Below are 22837 nucleotides of genomic sequence, written 5' to 3' on the forward strand. Positions count from 1 at the left end.
TCTGCTGGGTTTCTTCAGTGTAATACCAAGTTTTGGGTATTTTGTGGGAAACTAGTTTTAAAGCACCTCTTGTTTCTAATCAAACTTTGAATTAAATTACTGTTGTATTTGGGGTAAAAATTGCTATCCTCATTACTTTCATGCTTAAAATTATATAATTTGGCTAGTGTAAAACCAGTCTAGGTGGCTTCTGTGTCCTTTGACATGTTTACATCATTGTTTGAGCAATTTCTTACACCCCAGACTTAGGCATTCCCTGCCATAGTCCATAAACAAGCATTTTGCTAAATCAAGTTCTCTTTAGTGGATATATATTTTTAAAAGCAAGATGTGCATGCTGGTGTATGAACACTGTTGATGTGTGTTTATCATGCACACATTAAACCTCTACATGCACACTGGAAATCATGACTTCCCATTAGGTACCCAGTTCTAATCTTACGGGGTTCGTTTTAGTTTTTCTCTCTTCAGTAGCCTGGTTTCCACCACTCTCAGTGTATTTGACATCCTGTTGTAGGTCATCTCTGTCCAAGTGCCTTTCAAGTGTGAGGCTGTGTTGAGCAGGGTGTCTTCACTCCTGAGCCCAGCACTGACACCCGCAGCTTGCCTACTTTTTGATGCCTTCCTCTTTTGTTTGCTTTCCTTAACAACTTCAGGGATGAATTCTGGGGAGGAAAAGGCCTTTCCTTGGTTGATTTTGACATTATTTCCGATAATATTTTGAACAGACTTACAGGTAAAGTTAATGTTTCCTAATCTATAATTTGGTGAATTTTAGCACACAGACAGATTTTTATAAGTGCCCTCTCGTTTACCCTGAAACATGCTGAAATTCTTTCTTTGGAGTCACACCATTAGCTTTCAACTCTGGAAGCCAGTGTCTCTGACAAGGTCTTTTACCCACTAAGTCATCTCTATATCCCTTTGTGTTTTTGATTTACATTTCTGTGAAGGCAAGCTGTAGCTAGTATTCTTGTGTTTATTGAACATTTGTGTATCTTAAAGAGTGCTTATTCAAATCTTTTGCCCAGTTTTAGATTGAGTTGTCTTATTGTTAAGTAGTAAATAGTCTGGGTACAAGTTATCAGCTATGTGGTTTTTTAGTAATTTCCTGTGGGCTTTGTTTGGGTTTTTGTTGTTTCAGTTTGTCTTTTGAGATAGTCTTGCTGTGTAATCCAGACTGGCTGTGAACTGGAATGCCTTGTATTAGCTGCTGCCGATCAGGGTTTGCAGGCACTCCACCCTCCAGCCATTATTCTGACCATCTTGATAGCGTTTTTTTGCTAGATTTTTCATTTTGGCAAAGTCTAGTTTATCATTTTGTCAACTGCACTATGTCTTTGGCATCTTGTCTTCCCATAAAAACTCTTATGGGAACTTCTGGTCATAAAATTTTTTCCTTTGTCTTTATCTTAAAATTTTAATTAATTTATTAATTAATTTATTTTTTAGAACAAAGTTGAGGTTTCAGTAAATAAAGGTGTTTTAATAAAGACAATGTACAAAAGTTAGGAGAAGTGCTCAAAAAGAAAGATATTCCAAAGCATAGATATATGTAGGCTTCTCAGAGATGGGTAATGGATTGTTTGGAAAACCTAATTAAGAGAGAGACGCACAGAGAAGCAGTAAGACCGCCCAGTGGGTGTGGCGCAGCTACTCATGGAATGTTTTACATTTACCTTTAACCCGTTTTTTAACGTAGTTCATGTTAGATGGAAAGCGTGGGTGGAAATTCAGTGTTTCTTTCGAATGGATACCTACCCACTGGTTTCAGAATCATTTTATTGGAAAAACTAAGTAGACTTGCCTGGGCTACAGATTCACACCGAGTGTCAGAACAAACATCAATCAGCTCTATATTTATGTGAGTCTGGTTTTGGACCCTTTTCTACCGAACTATGTGTCAATCCATCTGTTTGCCAGCTACTGTGATTATCATAGACTTAGAGTCCAAAACTCAAAATTGAATAGCATGAATCCAACTTTATTGTTTTTCAATAAACATTGACCTTTTAGTTCCTGTGTCTTTCTGAGTTCAGATCCATCCATTCGGTATCTATGAGAGATCTCACTGAGATAATAATGTGTTTTCTAGAGTAACATAACTTAGAGAGTGAATCTCTTTCTATACAAAAGGCATTTATTTGAATGGTGTACACTCTGTGGTCCATTTAGTCTAGCATTGGCTGCCTGTGAATGGAAGGCTCAAGAATCCAGTGGTTGTTCAGTCTACAAGCTGGATGTCTCACCTGGTCTTCAGGATACCCTGGAATCCCAAAGAAGTAGGCTGCAATGTCAGTAAAGGAATGGACTTACTAGCAAGAACCAGAGCAGGCAGGCGCAGGCAGGCGAGAAGAGAGCAAGCTGCCTTCTGTGTCTTTATATAGGTTGCCAGCAGGTGTGGTCCAGATTAAAGGTAAATCTTCCCACATCAAAGATCCAGATTATAAGTGTGTCTTGTCACTTCAGATGATATAATTAAAAAATCTCTCAGAGATGTGCCATCATTTGGGTTTTAGTTAATTCTCTCATAAATACAGATTGGATAGATTTGAACTTAGACAATCACAGGATGGGATTTCATAAGTATTTGCAGTCTACGTGTCTCTACATTTAGTCTCTCTTTGACTTCAGTTACTGGCATTTAATGTAGTTTACAGATTACAGTTACAGATCCTTTGTAAGTCTTTATTCCCCCAATATTCATTTTTAGGTGGAGCAATTTACAGTGCCATTGATAATTTAGTATTATCATTATATGGATAGGTTTGACTTTAGTTTGTTGACTTCGTGGTCTGCGGCCTTGTTAAATTCAGTTTGTGGGTTTTGGTTTGTTTTTGTGGGTTCTTCACTTCTTTTTGGTACCTTGAGTTTCCTGTGTAAATCTGTCTCATTTTACCCTTTCTAGTTCACAGGCTTTTTCTCTTTTCTCTTTTTTGGTCTGTTTGCTTTGGAGATGGAAGCTCATGGAGTCTATTCCGATCTTGAAATTACTTTGTGAACGAGATGTCCTGAGTACCTGATCTGCTTGCCAGTGCTGAGACGGGCTATTAACTCTGCATCTTTCCTAATTTTACTGGCTAGACAGTCGAGCAATCAACCAGCCTTATATTAGCTGTGCTTTGGGATGGTGAACACACTGTTCTCCATCATTATGTGGGATGCTACCTGCAAGGTAGCCATAGTTCCTTTTTATCAGGTTGAAGTTTCCAAAATTTTCTAGCTAGCTGAACTTCTAGAAAGGGTGTAAAAACCTGTTGTGATGGTGCACTGGCTTTAATCTCAGCATTACAGAGACAGAGGCAGGGGGATCTCTGAATTCAAGACTAGCATGATCCACAGAGCCAGGCAGCTACACAGAGGGAAAACCTGTTTCGAAAAACAAACAACAAAAGCAGAATAAGAGAAAAAAAGAGGTGTTGAGTACTTCCAGATTGTTTCTGGATCAGTTGGTTTGATCATTTTCTCATCTGTACTTTTTTTTTTTTAATGTATATATCATACAGCTTTCTGCCTGCATATTATGCCTGTGGGCTAGAAGAGGGGATGGGATCTCAATACAGATGGTCGTGAGCCACCATGTGGTTGCTGGGAATTGAACTCAGGACCTCTGGAAGAGCAGACGGTACACTTAACTTCTGAGCTGTCTCTCCAGCCTGTCTGAACTGTTGATGTGGTAAATTGTATTAATTTTCAAATTCTGACACAGCTTGTCACAATCCCTCACCCGAACTCGGCTATGAGTATCACTCAGTTTACACATTTACCTTCATCTCACATTTGTGTTCATCTGGAATACTGATAATTTTGTCTATGTCTTCCTTTTGTCTTCATACATTAATTCTTTGTTTTCAATAATTTTATTGGTTATTTATTTACATTTCACATGCTATCCCCCTTCCTTGTTTCCCCTACCCCCTTCCCACACCCCATACATTGTTTCTGACCTTATAAAATGAACTGTGAAATAGTTCTGTGTAGAAGACACCTGTTAAAGCTTTGTGAACCTTTTAAGTTTTAAAAAAAACATTATTTTATGCGTGTTGGTGTTCTGCCTGCACATGAGTCTGTGTGAGTGTGTTGGCTTCCCTAGAGGTGGAGAAATTTCAATTTTGGCAAATTTTTTTTAAAGATTTTTTTTCTCCCATTTTATGCATATGAGTATTTTATCTGCATGAGTGTACCCCACGTGTGTAGTGCTCTCAGAGGCCATAACAGGGCATTGGATCCCCTGGGATTAATGTTGTGGGCAGGTGTGAGCTGCCGAGGTCTTCTGCAAGAGCAGCAAATGGTCTTCAGCACTGAGCCACGCCTCCAGCCTCATGTATGTTGGCAGTTCTCCTCTTTCAAGAACCGACTTCACTATTTTACCTCTATGTAGAATTATTTCTATCTTCTTTATGCCTCTTTTCTGTTTAAAGTCATCCATTTTGTACATGCGTGCAGACATGTTTGATGGCACTTGTAGATGTTGGAGAACAACTTGTGAAAGTCTGTTCCCTCTTCCCATCTGTGTGGTTTGTGTGGATGGAACTGAGCACACGATGCTTGTCAGCAAGCACGCTTCTCTCTGAGCGTCTCTCCAGCCCCCTTGAATGTCTTCTGCTGTCTGTACTAGTGTATCTTTTTTCTAGTACTGGACTTAATCTGTCAGTTTTTCTATCATCTATCACCTTTTCCAAGAAACCAGTTTTTGGTTTGGATTCTTCTCTTGTTAATTTATTTTGAATTTTATCACCCCATCCTTTTCATTGTTTTCCTCTGGGTTTCACTTAGCCCTACACACACACACACACACACACACACACACACACACACACACACACACACACACACACACCGTTTCTTGAATAGAATCTTTATTGGCTTATTATTGGGTTTCACTTAGCCCTACACACACACACACACACACACACACACACACACACACACACACCGTTTCTTGAATCTTTATTGGCTCTTAAGACCATCGTAGTCAGTAAATACAGTGACTGTAATTTGTTTTTTTCAAGTACTGATACAGTATGTTCTACATATGGTGCCCCTTCATTTCCACTCAGTCTAAAGTTTGTTGGATTTCGATGCTTGTCCTTAGCATCACAAATTGTCTGGAAGTCTCTGGTTTCATTTTCATGTTCTTAGAATTTGGCCTGTTACTCACTTCTACTTCATGAAGTGAACATACTTTGTGTATTTCCAGCTTTTTGCTTTTTAGGGCCCAAGACCTGTCTTGCCTTGATGACTGTCCCATACTCCCCAGAGGATGGTAGCATGCAGGTCAAGGATGCACTGCTCAGTCAGTCAGTCATTCCTCAGTTCAGCTTTGTGTCCTCACTGATGTTCTCGTAACTCTGTACATTTCCTCGAGTGATGCCATAGTTCTCTACCTAGTACTTGATGATTTCCCCTTTCCTTGCTGTGTATTTGCTTCCTGTCTTGTAAGTGCGGTATATTCAGTGATCTTTGGTTCCGTCCTGTCCTCCTCGCAGGTTAGACTGCTGCAGTGTCTGTTTACTGAGCTAATGTCAAAACCATCTGGGTTTGGATCAGAATGATCAGCTTTCCAGTTACCACTGTAGAATGTGGCACATTCTGTAAGGTTGGTTTGCGATGACATGTTGGATAAAAACTACTTTGTTACTATAAAAGAGGGAAAGTCCTTATATAATTCTCTCATGATAGCACACAGAATATGGTTAGGATTATGGGGATCATGCAACTTCACATGAATTAAATCTCCATTTTGGGATCATAAAAGCAAAGGCCCGGGAGTCAGAAGCACCTGAATTTTAATGTTACCATGCATATACCAGACACTAATGACTTCTTCTGTCTGATGTTTTTGGTAACTGATTATCTTCATTCAGCTTAGGGCTTATGTGAGGTGGGTTATAGTTATATTAACAAATCATTGCCAGCCACAGTCATTAGATCAGAAATAGCAATTATTTATATGTGTATCTTATCTTTGGAAGTACATAAAGTTCCAGTACTTGGAAAGGGGAGCCTGTCTGATATGAGTCAAGTACAATGTGTTACTGTCATTTCCTCCAGTGCCTGCTGTAGACTCAGTGCTCTAAGAACTGTGTCCATTAACATTTCATCTTGGAAAGGGTTCCTGAGGCCCGATGTATCCCCACGGGACTGTTGACAAAGGTGACTAGGGAAAGAGGTGTCTTATTTAGGATTTATAGTGCTCTGAGAAAATATCAGGACTAAAAGCAAGTCACAGAGAAAGGGTTTATTGTGCTTCCACTTCCATATCAGGGAACATCATAGAAGGGAGTCAGGAAAGGACTTAAGCAGGATCAGAGACCGATCCATGTCAAGGAATGCTGCTTCGTGGCCTGTTCCTCACAGCTTGCCCACAGGCCAATCTGATGGAGCCATTTCCTCAATTGAAGTTCCCTCTCAAATGAGTGTGGCTTGTGTGAAGCTGACACAAAACTAGAGCGCACAGGTGATTTCGGCAGGGTCGTATCTGCTGAGAAGCTAACCTGTTCCAGGAAATAACTTCTTACCCATGCTCAAGTGAATGACCCTAAGTAAACTCAGGAAGAAGTGCACACGTACATTTTTACTAATAACATCCATGGCACTGGGAGGTCTAAATGAAAAACCTGATTAATGCATACAAAAGACACTGTTTTAGTGTCTATTCAGTCAACATACTTAACCTGTTTTTTGTTTTTTTTTTTTAAATTACAGTAACTGGGTGATGGTAGCACTACAGTTTTTGAGATGGGGTCTCACCATGTAGGCTGTCCAGCCTGGAGCTTGCTGTGGAGACCAGGCTGGTTCCTAGTGTTGGAATTAAAAGGGTTTATCACCATACCCAACTTAATAACTGCATTACTAAGAGATTTTGTTTCGGCCTCTGTGCATCTTTAGTAAAATTAATATACAATATAAAAAACTTATTTTGTAATATTGCTAAAATACTTAAATCACAAAAGAAACAAAAGCAGGGAAGGCTGCATTTCAGTAATTTTATTGAAAGGTGTACCCAAAGCATGATGGTAGTTGGTTATCCACTCAGTATTTTTTTCAAATCGAAGCATAACAGCTGTTAGGAAGAACTGAAGTGTTCTCAGTGATGGTTTACAAAGGTTAAGAATAAAATACACCCGTTCTTTGGTTTTGTTTTGTTTTGTTTTTAGCTTCTCAATGGATAATTTTCTTATCCATTACTTGTCAAAATGGTTACAGCTATTCTAGGTAGACTCAGGCTCTACAGGGCGCTGAGGAGCTACCCACATTTCAGCAGTGAAGATCAAACATTCAAGGCCAGCATGGAGAATCCCCACTACCATGGTGGTCCTATAATTCTGAAGGTACCTCCTGACGTCCCTTAAGACTTAGGTTTTGCAGATGTACTCGGTTCCTTTTAAAACAAAATTGTACATGAGAAGCAGCAGTTTTAATAGAAACAGTCTGTGGTAAAAACCTCCTGGAGTGTTTTATCAAGCCTAAACTAGCTTTAGTGCAATAGGCAAGTTTTCAGAGTGATATTTCATCCAGTTATTGAGACAGTAGAAACAAATTTTCTCAAATGGGACTAGATTGAGGCAGCAATTCTGACGAATTTTTCTTTTATAAATACCTATCCTCTAGAAGAAATATTAAAGGTAACAAATTTCAGTAAAGGTCACAATTTTCAAAACTTGTGAAATCTGCTTTTTATAAAACACCCAAAAGTTTAAATGTAATTCTCATAGCAATAAAAAAGTCCCACCTCTAACTTAACTATTACTTGGTTATGGGTGCCAAGAAACCATTTACTGCTTAAATACCTCTTTTAATACCTTAAAAGTACATTTGTGAAATGTTGGCTTTGATGTAAACCTCATAGTTTAAATTTTGAGATTTAAATTAGGCAGTTTACCATTTTTAATACCACCTAAGTATATATTGATTAAATCTGGGAAGTGAGATCAATGTTAAAATGAAGGTTCACAGTTTTATTTCACATTTATGTCTTTAGCCTTGATTTGAATGCTTCATGGGCCAATTCAAATCTAAGCATTGCTTTCCCAAGCCTAGAATTGGGACTTTCCGCAACTGTGAGGCCATTTGCCAACAGCTAACGTGGTGAGGGGCTGAGGTTTCTTAGAGTAAATCGCGTACCATAGGAAACTCAGGTCACAGTGGCAGAGAAAGACTTCAGGGACAGTTTTTGTTGCTGCTGCTGTAATCCCACTGCGTAGGCAAACAGTACAAACCCAACCCAACAGAAGTCTGCCTACAAACTGGTATGGTTTGTTTGTTTGTTTTGAGTGTTTTTGAGACAGCGTCTCTCCATTCTGTAGCTCTCCAGCTGTCCTGGAACTCACTGTAAAGACCAGCCTGGCTTCGAACTCAAAGAGATCCACCTGCCTCTGCCTCCCTAGTGTTGGGATTAAAGGCATGTGCTGCCATACATTAAAAAAAAAATTCCTAATCATAAAAAGGTAAGTCTTTGCTATGATTAAGAAATTTTGATGGTAAAAATGTGTATGTATCAGAGACTGATTTTATATTCTCATGCGTATAGTTACTTTGTATTAGCCCAACTGCCACAGAGGGAGAATACTAGAGAATTAAGATACCCCGGCAGTTTCCAGAAACCTAACATGGGCATCATGCAAGTTCATATTCACTCTCCTAATCAATGAACAGATTAAAATGTGTTCATATATGGGTCACATCTTTTGTCGTTCTGCTTGGACTTCTGTAACTTTAAATAAGCCACAGTGGGGGGATATGTAAGTTAAAGAAGTGCTATTTTAGTAACTACATTTAAACTTCCGGTTTGGAGGACTCTCTTTTCTACGCTAGTCCTTTGACAGCAGTATGAGCATGTGTCTAGAGGTTTGATACTCATTTCTCTTCAGACTGCGGTACACAGTGAATGCCTCCCAGTATTCTCTGTCTAGACCAACAAACTCACGTTTCCTTTACTGTTTTCATCCTGTATTCTTTTTTTTTTTTTTTTTTTTTGGTTCTTTTTTTTTCGGAGCTGGGGACCGAACCCAGGGCCTTGCGCTTCCTAGGTAAGCGCTCTACCACTGAGCTAAATCCCCAGCCCCTCATCCTGTATTCTTTATATTGAAGGTAGTATTTCAATCCTTAAGTTATAGCACAAAAACGATCTCACTGGGAAATGTTCTGTACACAGAGGATAACAACCAGATTTGCCAACTAACCCATGGTTTCGGGAATAGTTGGGAGGTGGGTTATCCTGTAATAACTGTGCTTCAGTTGTCGTGCAGTGCGCCCAGACACGATCCATTTTAACTTCTGACCGTTCGGCTTGGAACACTTGTTTGATGAATATTCAGTTAAACACTTGGAAACAAGCTCTTGCCAGAAGGTCAGATCTCGGCCACTTATCTGTACATAAAATCAAAAACCGTATTAAAGGCCCCATTGTATTTGTAGTAATAAATATATTCTCATTCATATGTTTCCTCATCATCCAAAGGGAACTAAGGGAGAGCCATTTAAGCTTCAGATCAATACACAGCATTTTATTTTACTTCAGGAGTACAGTGGATACATTTCTCTTGTAGCTTGCTAATAGGATCAATGCTATCACCTTGGCATACCTTGGAATGTTTCTGAATACATTCTACTCCTTCTGTTAACTCCACATACTTCAGTGCTTGGATCTCCAAAGCGATGATTGCCAGCGCCAGCACAGAAGGCTGAAAAAGATAAATATAAACTAAATGTCAAGGGTAAAAGTCGGTCTCTGCGATTAGGTAGGACTGATCATATAAAGTACGTACCTTTGCCTTAGAAAATATGATCCTGCAGTGGCACGCCTTCAGTTGGGCTTCTAGTCTTTCAAAATTCAGATCGTTTCTCCTTTAACAAGAAAGTGGGATTGATTTTATGTTGACAGCATTATATCTAGTTGGCAGTTTTAGACGTTGTATTGAAGGAAGTTTTTAAAATAAAACTCATAAGAAATCATTTTAAGAAAAAAAATTTTCTCTTATCAGTGATAACAACTTCTTAAATAGGAGTTTTAAATGACTGGTCAAAAAGGATTCAGTGAACACTAGCATACCACCAATACCAGGATTTTATTTTAATAAAAAGTGTGCATCTTTTGAATGTATTTCTATTATTTATGCTAAACGCTTATTCCCTGGGTTCTGTAGAGTAGAAATGCACTATCATCTTAAGAAGGAGCCTTCAATACGTGACTGACAACCATCTTTTCACTTCTCTTAGGCAGCGAGGAGCAGGGGACCATGGGCGCCATCCACCTGTTTTGATCAGAATTCTCTGATGAAAACCCTGACTTTACGCAAGAGCCAGACAGTACCCCTTTGATTTCCAAACCTCTTTTGTTCAAAGCAAAGCTCACATACCTTTCAAATGGCAAGGTCTCCCGAATGAGGGAGTAATAGAGCTGCAGAAATTGGAAGGCAGTAGTAGCTTTGACTTTCCAGCACACTTTCTCCAACACAATCTTTTCCATTCTCATCAGGTCTGAAACTGTGAACCTATACTGACTTATCCGGATCAAATCAGTTGCCAGCGGGACGTTCCTTTCCTCTTCAATCGATTTCACAGCCAAATAAAAGCAGCTCAGTCCGACACAGCCGAGATGCTTCGCCTGTACCTATAAACACAACAGTGTCCTTACCAGGCTTCAATAGGACACAAGGGGAACCTAGGACTCAGAGCTGTCATCATGAAAAATATATCAAAGACCAATTATCTCAGCTACAACAGACTTAACGTATTCTACTTCAAGAGGAGCCTGACAGTCTTAGGTGCCCTGCTTGAAACCAGTGATTTTGGATGGATAGGGAGGATAGCTTCCGTTTTAAGAGTTAAGCTTCAAAAGCCACATGAGTATTTTGCCAGTTACTGGGAAATGACTACAATGATCCTCCTCCTGACAGTGCTTCCTTTTCGGTTGCATGAAAACCAGAGCTGGAAATGCCAGATGGCTAAAGGAATTAGAATTTTAGTATATGGGTAGTGATTAAGAAATATATCCTAATTCTTAATCCACAACCTAACATTCAGACTTTAATGGAGATTTAACTTTAAATCTATGGGCGTGAGTAGATGAGAGTAGATGAATGGAAATATCCAGTCTATGAATAAAGGTTTTGATTGGGGCTAGTGTGGCTTAGTGGGAAAAGCTGGTCACCAACCCTGATGACCTGAGTCCATCCCTGGGACCCGCATAGTGATCAGTGAGAACCAATTCCTACAGTGGTCCTCACTTGTACATATGATGCAGCATGAGTGTGCCCCCCACACACAAACATGCAAATATATATAAAACTGTTTTTAACAAGTTTCTAATTATTTTTTCAATTTTTATATTTTGAAATGGTCTCACTGTGTAGCCTTTGCTGTCCTGGAAGTCACTATGTAGACCTGGCTGGCCTCGAACTCACAGAGAACTGCCTGTCTCTGCCATCCGATTGTTAAGAAAAGGCATTTCGATGGGCCCTTAATTTTATTTTTATTACTACTCTGTGTTAGGGAGAGATAGGTATGAGGGCATGTGTTTGCCATGGTGCATCTGTAAAGGCCAGAGGACAACTTTTGGTTATCCATTCTCTTCAGAGGTGTTGTAGGGACAGGACTCAGTTGACTACCTGAGGTGTGTGCAAAGTACTCTTAGGTGTTCAATTATTTTGCTGGCTCAAGAAAGGGTTTTAAATACAGCCAGCTCTCCCATTACTAGAGTACTACAATTAATTGCTTGATGTTTAATTACCTTCTACTCCAGTATACAACTAGTAAGTCACGTATTACTAGTCTTGATTTTAAAAAGGAACCATTGCCACATTTGAAAGTGTTTTTTTTTTTAATACCAGCCCTAATCCAGCAATTTGTTGGCTCCTTTTCCTTTTTATTAATTTTAATATGTGATGTATGAATGTTTGGTACATTTGTGCATGTGCCAGAGGAGGCTAGAAGAAGGCATCAGATTTCAACTGCCCACCTAGGTGTTGGAACTGAATTTAGATTTTCTGGAAGACCAGCAAGCGCTCCTTAACCATTCCTCCAGCCCTCTGCAACTTGATCTCTTAAACACGCTAAGCGAAGTTAGAAAATGAGACATCGTAGCATAAACATACCTTCATTTTAGACAAGAATCTGTCCAGTAAATTCACAGCAAGGGAAAATGTTTCTGTGTCGAAGCCAAAGAACTGAGTTAGACTCAGTAGATCTTTGACTTCAAAGTCCCGGAGTCTTGCAGTCATCCTGAGGCCATTATCATGTGCAGACTCAATCAGTTTCAGGCCACAGACCTTTGGCTGACATCTGGACTCCTGTTCCAACAGGGTGTTCAGCTGGTGTAGCAGTTTCTGAGAGTCAGTTGTCAGTACTTCTATCATCTATAAATAGAACAAACCCAGAAGAGAGCATAAGAGCCCTTCCTGCCTGGCGCTCTGCACGGTGCCAAAATGTGTTTTATAGTGCATACCTCCCTCCCCCCATTAACACTGACACTGCGAAGGTCTGTAAGTATTTTTACCTTCTCAGTCACATTGCTAGATTTTGAGTTTGTACAGGATGTGAATTATGGCTTAAGGAAAGACTTCTTCACTGTCACTACATGCCACAAACAGACTGCCCAACAAGATACGTCCAAACCAAAAGTCAAATGATAGTAATGCTCAGCCATGTATGTTAACAATGTGAACGTTCTCAGTTCCTTACCTGTGAAGATGAAATAAGGCTATTACCTAAGCTCATAGATTGGGTGACTTAAATGGAGTCACACAAGCCGCTTAGCACAAAGACAGGTGCTTAGTTATTGCCAGATAATGAGCTCATTTTTACATCTGGAAATGAGGGTGACAACATCTGCTTCTTGGAGTGGTGACCGTGAATAACACATGGTATGACTCAGTGTGCCACCGTGCTTAGCACACAGTGCTCCTAATAGTCTAACGCCATTTAAAAACCAAGAGAAAAAGTTAGGTGGAGCTGGGAATCGCATTGGTCTAAGTATGCATTACACTTCCTCTGAGTCCTGGGCGCAACCTAAACCCTGGATACAGAGGACGATCCTTCCCTGGTCAATTTAAAGATATGACAGATATGAGAGTCCTCTTTGTGTGGAACCACTAACTCAGTTCAGGGGTGCAGGTTGGGACTGGGAGGCATGACACAGGAATACTGCTCCCACCGCGCCTCTCTAGGAGCAGACTAGCCCGGGCTTGCGTTCGGGAGTGTAGGGCTCTGAGGTCCACCCCACAGTCCCCTCTCACCTTGACAGCCACGTCTTCTCCACAGTGACCACCCACCCCGGGCCTGCTCTCAGCTCGCCCCACGTCCCCGATCCGAGAGGCCGACTAGGGGGACGGGCTCGCAGGGGGGCAAGTGAGCAGAGGCCCGGGGAGGGGCCGGCGTCCCGGTGGAGGGTCCCTCAGCGCCCCGACTAGGCGCAGCCTTCCTCCGGTTCAGCGTGCGGTGAAGGACTGCGCCCGGCCGCGGGGAGACAGGCTGGGCACCAGGATTGCTAGCTGGGACTCATCTTCGCCTCTGATTGGTGTGATTCTTTTGATGGATGGCCTCTGAGGAAGCTCGGCCAATCAGCGCATACTTCCCGTTGTCGGACTTCAATTCTCCGCCCCCTTCGAACCACGCCCGATTCTTTCAGCCTCTCTCATTGGAGCATTTCTGAACTGTCCTTAAGCTGCGGAACTGAATGTTCAATGCCAAGGCTTGCCCGGGCAGGTCTAGCTGCTAATAGCCAGATTGGCCTGGGTAACGGACCAGAAAGTACTGCGAGGATTTTTGTTTTGTTTTGCATTGTTTTGGTTTTTCTTTTTTCTCTTTTGTTGTTCACTGCAGCTCAGCCCCCTCTTTCTAAAAAACACAATGGAAAGTTAAAAAAACCTGCTTTCGTTCTTTACAGATAATGAGGCGGTAGGTTTCTCTATAGTGTGCTTTATTACATTCTAGAGGGTTCTCTCTGAGTTTTGGCAATCTTTATCTTATTTTGCTTTTTTGAGAAACTTCTCGGATGTTACAATGAAGTTGGACCATGTAGTTGTTTGTTCCTCTACTAATTTTCTGAATTTGTTCTTGATAGATCAAGCTTGTAGCACCCTCATACTGTCATCAGTGGCTTAAAATGGCATGTGTTTGGCAGGAAAAAAAGCAAAGTGCAGGGCTTGGAAAACCCATCTGCAGTGAACAGAATTTCGGGCTTCAGAATAGGGTGTGAAGGAACATGATTCTTAAAAATCAGTCTCTATAAGCCTCTTCTCTACCAGGTCAACAGAAAAATAATTATTCCGAACTCTTACTGGACTCTTTTTTCTGGGGTTGGGGTGGGGGAAGGGCGTGTCCTCAGGAGCAATGCACAGAATTAGTTCTCAGTTCTCGTGACTGCTCTGTGTGTGTGAGTGTGTGGGTGTGTGAGTGTGTGGCTGGGGTGGGGGAGGGGAGTTGGGGTGATGAGGGTGTGGAGACTGGGTGTTCAGGACTTTGTCTAGTCCAGTGCATCTTTTGAAAACAAACAAACAAACAAACAAACAAACAAAGAGCCCAGTCAGCTGGCCACCCACAAAGGTCATTAACTATACAAGTGTTGTTTTATGTGAGACAGGGTCTTTATGTAGTCCAAGCTGTCCCAGAACTCCTTATGTATGTAGACTAGTCTGGCCTTGAACTCAGAGATTCACCTGCCTCTGACCTACCCAGTTCTGGGAATGAAAACATGCACTATCATGCTTGGCCTTTTCTCTTTAATTAAAAAAAAAAAATTGTTGTTGTTGTTTTTAAAATTATGTCTGGTGTGTGTGGGTGAGGTGGGGTAGGTGCACTGGAGTGTGGCTGCCCACAGAGACCAGAGATCTGGGGTTCAAGGCACTTGTGAGTTGACCAGGGAACTGTGTTCATTTGAATCCCTGGTGCTGTCAAATCTACAAAAGCAGTAAGCGTTCTGGTGGTGTGAATAAAAACAGCTCCCATGAGTTCATAGGGAGTGGCACTATTAGAAGGTGTCGCCCTGATGGAGTAGATGTGGCTCTGTGGGAGAAAGTGCTTCAGTAGCAGGTGGCTTTGAGGCCTCTGAAGTTCAAAACCAGGCCTGCTGGCTCACTTGCTCTTCCTGCTGCCTGTGGAACCAGACACAGAGCTCTCGGCTCCTTCTCCAGGACCATGTCTGCCTGCAAGCTGCTGTGCTTCCTGCCAAGACAGTAATGGACTAAACCTCTGAAACTGTAGCCAACCCCAGTGAAGTGTTTTCCTTTGTAACAGTTGCTGTGAGGGTGGTGTCTGTTCACGGCAATAAAATCCCAACTAAGACGTGCTCTAACCAGTGAGCCATCTCTCGACTCCCTTTCCTTCGTTTCGGTTTCTATCTTGGTTTCTCAAAAGTAGGCAGTAAAAAAATATCTGAATCATATATAAGTGGGAGGATTCAACGCTGGAAAGCATGTGTTAAACGGTAGCCTTTTCTTATTAACTTCGTTTGTTCTTAAGTGCTTTATGTAAATAGTTGGTTCTGCTTATTCTTTGATTGGTCTTCTCAACCTAGAAAGAAGATCAGGGTGTTAGAACTGCTTAATACTAATAAGAATTTTCAAATTGCTTTAATTACTTTCTACATCTTTTTTTTTCCCCCCTCGGGAGCTGAGGACCGAACCCAGGGCCTTGTGCTTGCTAGGCAAGCGCTCTACCACTGAGCTAAATCCCCAACCCTTTCTACATCTTTTTAAAAAAGATTTATTTATTTATTATATATAAGTACACGTTAGTTGTCTTCAGACACACCAGAAGAGGGCATCGGATCTCATTACAGATGGTTGTGAGCCACCATGTGGTTGCTGGGTTTTGAGCTCAGTACCTCCTGTGGTTCTTAACCACTGAGCCATCTCTTTGGCCTCTTATGTTTAAAATTCCTGTTGAGAACTGTTGGCAGAACGTTATGTGTTAAAAAATATTTTCTCTCAGGATCCCATGTTTTCTTTTTTTATCCACTCTCAGTTCTTTACGTGAAAATTATTTCACTGATGCTAAAGAAATGAACATAATAGACATTCTTTGCTTATTTCTCCTCTGCTATTTCAATAAAAAACATGTTATTTTCATTTTTAATTATGTAGATATGTGTGTGTATGTGTGGCGGTTTGCACAATGCCGTAGGAGGTGGGGAGGGCGATGTTGGAGCTCTGCAGCTACAACATAGGTGCTCTTAATTTTGGAGCTGTTGCTCCAACCTCTGTTGTTAAGTATGAATATCTTGTTTTTGACCATTTCATATACATTTAGTGTGTGATCAAATCTACTTTCTATTGCTGCTCTCCTTGCCACATAGGTTTTCAACTAGTCCCTTTGTGTGTGTGTGTGTGTGTGTGTGTGTGTGTGTGTGTGTGTGTTGGTCTTGTGAACACAGCCACAAATGCTGTGACTTCCTGATTGCAATGGACATGTCACAAGCAGAGGATAGCATTTCATGACACCACCCTCCTTCAATTCTGAAAGTCTTTCTATTCTCTCTCTCTCTCTCTCTCTCTCTCTCTCTCTCTCTCTCTCTCTCTCTCTGTCTCAGTGTTCCGGGCCTTGGAGAGGTTGTTACAGAACTCCTGCTCAGAGCTGAGTACTTTATACTCGCTTATTCTCAATACCTTAATCAGTTAAGAATCTCTGCTTTAACTATAGCCTACATCGAAAGAGACTTTTCTGACCAAGGCTGAGAGAAGTTTTGGTCTATGATACACCACTGCAATTTTGATTCAGTAATATTGAAATAGAGACCATCTTTTGAGTAATTTAAAAGAGTTGCAGAATTTAAAATGAGCAATTATTTATTCTTGTAAACGTATGAAGACAAGTATTTCATTATAACCCATGCCCAGAAAGACAAGTATGGTCTGTATTCACTTAGAAGTCCATATTAGCCGTTAAGTAGATGATAATCAAACTATAATCCACAGACCCAGAGAGTCTGGTAAACAGGAGGGACCTAGTGGGGATGCTTGGGTCTCCCTGAGAAGGGGAAATAGATTCTGCAGATGGATTGGGGGATTGGTGGTCATGGGAGAGGGAACAATCAGGTAGGGGGGATGGAAAGAGAGAGTGTGGTGAAACAGCTGGGATGGGGGGGCCATTGGAAGGGAATGGTGAGAAAACCTAGTGTAGTGGAAACTTCTTGGAATCTATGAGGATGGCCTCTTGAGGACTCCTAGAAATGGAGGATATCGAGTCTGAAATGGCCATCTGGTAACCAGGTAAAACTTCCACTGGTGAGACTAGGTTGCATTTGGTTGAGTTGTTGGTGCAGGGGGGTCCCATAGAGATCCCTAAACAACATGGGCTGATGCTGGGACGGAAGGTCGGCCATTCTCTGAAAACTGACATCGGGGCTCCATTGCTGGGGGCAATATCCTCCATCAGGTCCCCACCCTAAGATACTGGGAATCCTGTGGAAGAGGGGGAGGAAAGATTGCAGGAGTCAGAGGGATGGGGGACCAGGAGAACACGGCCCACTGAATCATCTTAGCAGGACTCATATGGGCTCACAGAGACTGAAGTGGCAGGCTTGGGCCTGCCTGGGTCTGTACCAGGTTCTCTGTGTATGCTATGGTTGTTAGCTTGGCATTTTTGTGGGGCTCTCGATAGTTGTATCTCTGGCTCTTTTTTTTCTGTTCTGGGCCTCTTTCCCTCATATTGAGTTGCCTTTGTCCAGCCTTGATATAAGGGTTTTGCATTGTCTTGTTTTGTCATGTTTGGTTGTTGTCTCTTGGAGGCCTGCTTAGAGGCCGTTCCTCAAGGGAAACAGACAAGGAACGGATCTTGGGGAGAGAGGAGGTGGAGGCAGCTGGGAGAAGTGGAGGGAGGGGAAACTGTGGTTGGGGTGTAAGGCATAAGAGAAGAATCTATTTTTAATAATGATTAAAAAATATCTTTTAAAAGCTCTCTGCTTTCTTGACTGTAGATGCCAGGTGACCAGCTGCTTCAAGCTTCTGTTGCCTTGTCCTCCCTGTTATGGTGGTGACCTTGACCTGTGAGCCCAAACTAACCCTTTCCCCATTAAGTTGCCTTTGTCAGAGTACTTCTGTAACAGCAACAAGAATAACAACAACAAAAAGAAAAGAATACGAGAAAGGAGAGGAAAAAAAATAAGCCAAGACAATGCCCAATGCCTCCCTGACTCAGGGAGATAAATCTCTAATTGGTTCTGTAGGCGTCCATCCTGGAAGGGGCTCTTCCTTTCTTCCTACTGCACACACACATGTGAGTACCTTAGTCTTGATTCATTCCCCTTCATAAACACCCAAAACTTCCAGGCCTTAGCCTGACCATGTCTGATGAAGGCCAAGGAAGTTGAGGCCCAGAAGAGCTCAGCGCGTCCCTTCCGCCTGCTTTCTAACACATCGCGGTTTCCGGTTTCCTCTACAGCCCTAGTTTTCCTCTAGGGAATCTGCTTCGTTTTATTCATTAGCAGATAGCTGACCTTAATTCTTTCTCTCTCTCTTTTTTTTTTTCTTTTCTTTTTTTCGGAGCTGGGGACAGAACCCAGGGCCTTGCGCTTGCTAGGCAAGCGCTCTACCACTGAGCTAAATCCCCAACCCCAATTCTTTCTCTTTAATCGCTCTTTCCTATCTGTGTGTTGTACTCAAAAAAGGGACCTGGTGGTCAGAACCTTCGTTCTCTAGGTTGATAGTAAACCGGTGAGGACCTTTTGGAGTCAGACCACCACTCAGCTTATTGTCTTACTGCTGTCATTTCCTCCTCTTTCTTGTCTCTGGTTTTGTTTGTTTCTTTTGTTTGGCTTTGTTTTTATTTGCCTCTTGCCTTTCTCTCCCCACACTCCAAATTTCTCAATACTCCTTGAATGCCAAGATTGTTTCCTTTCCTTGGACTTACAGACAGATGGGAACTAACATGTAAGTACTGGGAATTAAATAGGGGTCTTTTGACAAAGCATACGGTGTTCTTAACCAAGAAGCCATCTCTCTAACCCTCCAAGTTTTACATATGCTGAAGTGTTCGCTTGAGCCCCTCCCTTCCCACTGTAGTTTGAAGGTTTTGACTAGAAGCTTCTGTCATCATAGTACCGCTTGCATCAAGATCAATAGGCTTGTGGCCATTAATTAATCGCCTTGCGTTAGATGAAGCTTCAGACTGATTCGACAGTTACATGCTTCACCCCACTCCCCACCCCCATGGCCTTCTTGACCATTATTTAAACAATTCTTGCTTATCTTTGAAAAGGAAATGATCTCTCCTTACGTGTCCACTTTCTGGCTCTTGCCTGATCCCTGAACCCTGCAGAGTGATTCTCATTTTCATCGGTCTGTTTTACTGTCTTGCTCATGTTGGCCAGGGTCCTCTTTTCCTCTAGGGATATCCACACATCCTTGCACACCAGGCTGGACTGGAAGGAATGAAGCTTTGCTGGACAGGTGGGTTAGCAGCAACTCAGTCGATGTGAGTGCAGGAAAAACAGCATTGTCCACACAGGGTTTTCAGTGATACAGTTCTGGTTATTGGGAGTAACATGGGCAATATAAACCTTGAGGGGTGGGTAGGGGTTTGGGGGGGTGAGTGTATATTATTGGCTGGGACTAAGGTCCTGGGAATGCTTCATTTGCATGAAGAGGAATTCCAGGAGCTCAATGCACATGCCCATATAAGGAGAGAGGAAGTTTTATCCTGAAACCATCGGGTTATCTGATTTCCTCGAGGGTGGCGGAGGTAAGGATATGGAAGGCTATGTGAGCTGGGACATGCAGGCTCACAGTAAGGAGGAAGCAGGCCTATTCCTGATAGTCTCAGGACAAGATTTCCGGGGTTTGGACATGCCTTGACCTTGCTCTTGCTCAGGACTGTCTCCCTGGGTCACACAGCTTCCCAGACCCCACATGTTCATACATTTTATTTTCATGGCAAAATCAGGTATTGTTAATTTTCTCCCTGAAATATATTTCCTTGATCCCAAAAGCTGATTCCTTTCTGAGATTCCCCCGTCTTGATTTAAGTCTTTTTATATTTTTCTTTAGCATAAAGAGTATAACTTTGCATAGCATTCACCACTGGTCTCTTTCCTTGATGTTTAAAATATATATATTTGTTTATTCTTTGAGAATTTCAGACATGTGTGTATTTTTTTTTTTTTTTTTTGATTCTTTTTTTCGGAGCTGGGGACCGAACCCAGGGCCTTGCGCTTCCTAGGCAAGCGCTCTACCACTGAGCTAAATCCCCAACCCCTTATGTGTGTATTTTTATCATTGCATGTTTCAGCTTTCATTTCTCTCTTTTAAAAATGGAACTCTCTGTGTAACTCAGGCTGTCCTCACAGTAATCCTCCTGCCTTAGTTTCCCGAGTGCTAGGATTGGGGACATGATCACTATGCAGCTGTCTGGTTTTATTTTAAAGACACACAGCAATGTGGGATGTTACCCTACTTCAGACTTTTCTCCTCTGCTCTCAATACCTACCACTGGGATTCTGAGGGAGAGCATTCTCCATTGGCCTCAGCTAGCAGCAGAAACGGGCAGCTGCAGGAAGGCTGGGCCTCACAACCACAGCTTGAAGCAGTGAAAGGCAACGAACTTAGGACTTGCTGAGTACCAGGTATGCACGAGGTATACCAACATACCTGCAGGCAAAGCTTCCAACACATAAAATAACAAACTAATTTTACTTGGATAGATACTAAAAAATAGAATGCCACTAATTGTTTTATAAATGTTGTTTCATGTGACTATTTTATATTTATAGTTTACATTTTCAAATTATTCAAAGTACTCTTATTTATTTATTTATTTAACATCCCAAACGTTACCCCTCCCCCACCTCCCTGGTTCTGGATTTTTAAAATATTTTTCCTTGGGCTGAAGAGATGTATCACCAGTTAAGAATATGTATTCTTGGGGCTGGAGAGATGGCTCAGAGGTTAAGAGCACTGTCTGTTCTTCCAGAGGTCCTGAGTTCAATTCCCAGCAACCACATGGTGGCTCACAACCACCTATAATCAGGTCTGGTGCCCTCTTCTGGCCTGTAGTTGCATACATGCAGGCAGAAAGCTGTATGATGTGTACATAATAAATAAGTTAAAAAAAAAAAGAATATGTATTCTTGGGCTGGAGAGATAGCTCAGCAGTTAAGAGCACTGACTGCTCTTCCAGAGGTCCTGAGTTCGATTCCCAGCAACCACATGGTGGCTCACAACCATCTGTAATGAGATCCGATGCCCTCTTCTGGTCTGAAGACAGCTACAGTGTACTTGTATACATAACATAAATAAGTCTTAAAAAAAAAAAAAAGAATATGTACTCTTCTTGCAGAGGATACAAGTTTGAAATCTAGCATCGATGGGTGTCAGGTAGCTCACAAGTGCCCTCTTCTGGACACTATTAGCACCTGCACACACTTGTGCTCAAATCAACTCCCCTCCCACCGTCTCCCTATCCCTGCACCCGCCCCTCCCACGAATGCATGCATGTACACACAATTAAATGTAAAATGATATAAATCCTAGAACCTCATTTGAAGAATCAACCCTTACATATTTCTAGTAGGAGATGCGAACTAGCATATTACTTATGGAAAGCAGAATGGAGAGGCTTCAAAAAATTTAAACTATGGCATGATATTACAGCCAAAATAAAGGAAATGAGTACGGTGAGGACACATTTGCATGTTCATGCTCATTACAGTGTTATAACGTGATCTCTCTGATCAAGTGTCCACAAGTGATGAGTAGATAAAGAAACACGACACACACTCATGCACTCACGCATACACACATGTAGCTAACATGTCTTTATGTGGTGCACCCTCCTCCTCCTCCTTTTAAAGATGTATTGATTGATTGATTGATTGATTGTATATCGGTGCCTTGCCTTGCATGTACATCTGTGTAACGTGTCCCTGCAGTGGCTGCAAAGGTCAGAAGAAAGTGTCAGATCCCCTGGAACTATAGTTACAGTGTATATTAACCCCCTTTTCAATGCTGGGAATTAAACCCAGGTCCTTTGTAAGAGCAGATGGTACTCTTAACTGATGACTCATATCTCCCTTACATGATTAACAACCCCTTGAGAATTGCTTCCTCCCTGACTTGTGTTCATGGGATAATTTCAACGTCATGGACAAAGGAATGTCACTTCCACATAGGAAATCTAGGTTCAAAAGCATGATGTTGGTAGTTTTTTTTTTCTTCATTAAAGTAAACCCATTCTCTGAGTTGTCAGCATTTTCAGAGAGCCATTTCATGGTAAGATTTTAAGGACTAGTTGATGCAAATACGTCTTGGCATACAGCTTCTTAACATGAAGGATTGAAAGACAGAATAGCCCCTGTTATGTAATTCCTGGTGGTGAGTGTGATAACCTCTTTGGGGGTCAGATGATTGCTCCTGTTTTAAACTTCATTTTCAAACAGGGAAACTCATAAGGACATCTTGTGTGGATCAAAGCAAATACATTCGCTTCGGAGCACGGAGACTCGGGTCTTCCTTTTACGAGCTTGCAGTTCATCAGCAGCAGGCTGCTTTGATTGCTCCCCACCCAAGGCACAAAAATGTCACATTTTTCATTTGATCACTGAAAGTTTGGATCCTGTGATCAACATCTCCCAATTTCCCTCACACGCCAGTCTGCGGTAACCACCTTCTACTATTCTGGGAATCTAACACGCGGAATTGTGACTACAGTAAGTTATGTAAAGAAAATGAAGTTTATATAAGCCTGCATGAGCACGCAAGAACTTTTCTGCCTCCAATTCACATTTTTTTTCTCGAATCAAGTGAGAAAACTTGCTAATATTTGAACTCGAAACATCTCTCTAATCAGATATTGATTATACTCTGTTTCAAAATATTTCTCTGATCTGTTATTGATTACACTC

At 41.6% G+C, this 22837-nt stretch overlaps 1 protein-coding gene across 3 annotated transcripts; it reads right to left on the reverse strand.

Moving 5' to 3' along the window:
- Positions 1 to 6975: 6975 nt before the first annotated feature.
- Ccng1 (cyclin G1) lies at positions 6976 to 13469 on the reverse strand. Of its 3 annotated transcripts, NM_012923.2 has the most exon segments (7): positions 6976 to 8950; positions 9074 to 9372; positions 9588 to 9686; positions 9771 to 9849; positions 10362 to 10615; positions 12099 to 12359; positions 13239 to 13469. In NM_012923.2, coding segments are annotated over 5 exon segments (885 nt in total). In that variant the 5' UTR covers positions 13239 to 13469; the 3' UTR covers positions 6976 to 8950; positions 9074 to 9180.
- Positions 13470 to 22837: the final 9368 nt, after the last annotated feature.

The sequence above is a fragment of the Rattus norvegicus genome, chromosome 10 (assembly GCF_021556685.1).
Source record: "Rattus norvegicus strain SHRSP/BbbUtx chromosome 10, alternate assembly SHRSP_T2T, whole genome shotgun sequence".
NCBI lineage: Eukaryota > Metazoa > Chordata > Mammalia > Rodentia > Muridae > Rattus > Rattus norvegicus.

What these genes read in the sequence shown, in the direction of transcription:
- Ccng1 (XM_087569938.1), bottom strand. Translation starts at nt 12,359, where the DNA reads ATGATAGAAGTACTGACAACTGACTCTCAGAAACTGCTACACCAGCTG. An exon ending in TCATATTTTCTAAGGCAAAG is followed by an intron (nt 9,687 to 9,770) that starts GTACGTACTTTA and finishes TATCTTTTTCAG; the next exon opens with CCTTCTGTGCTGGCGCTGGC. An exon ending in GTATTCAGAAACATTCCAAG is followed by an intron (nt 9,373 to 9,587) that starts GTATGCCAAGGT and finishes TTTTATGTACAG; the next exon opens with ATAAGTGGCCGAGATCTGAC.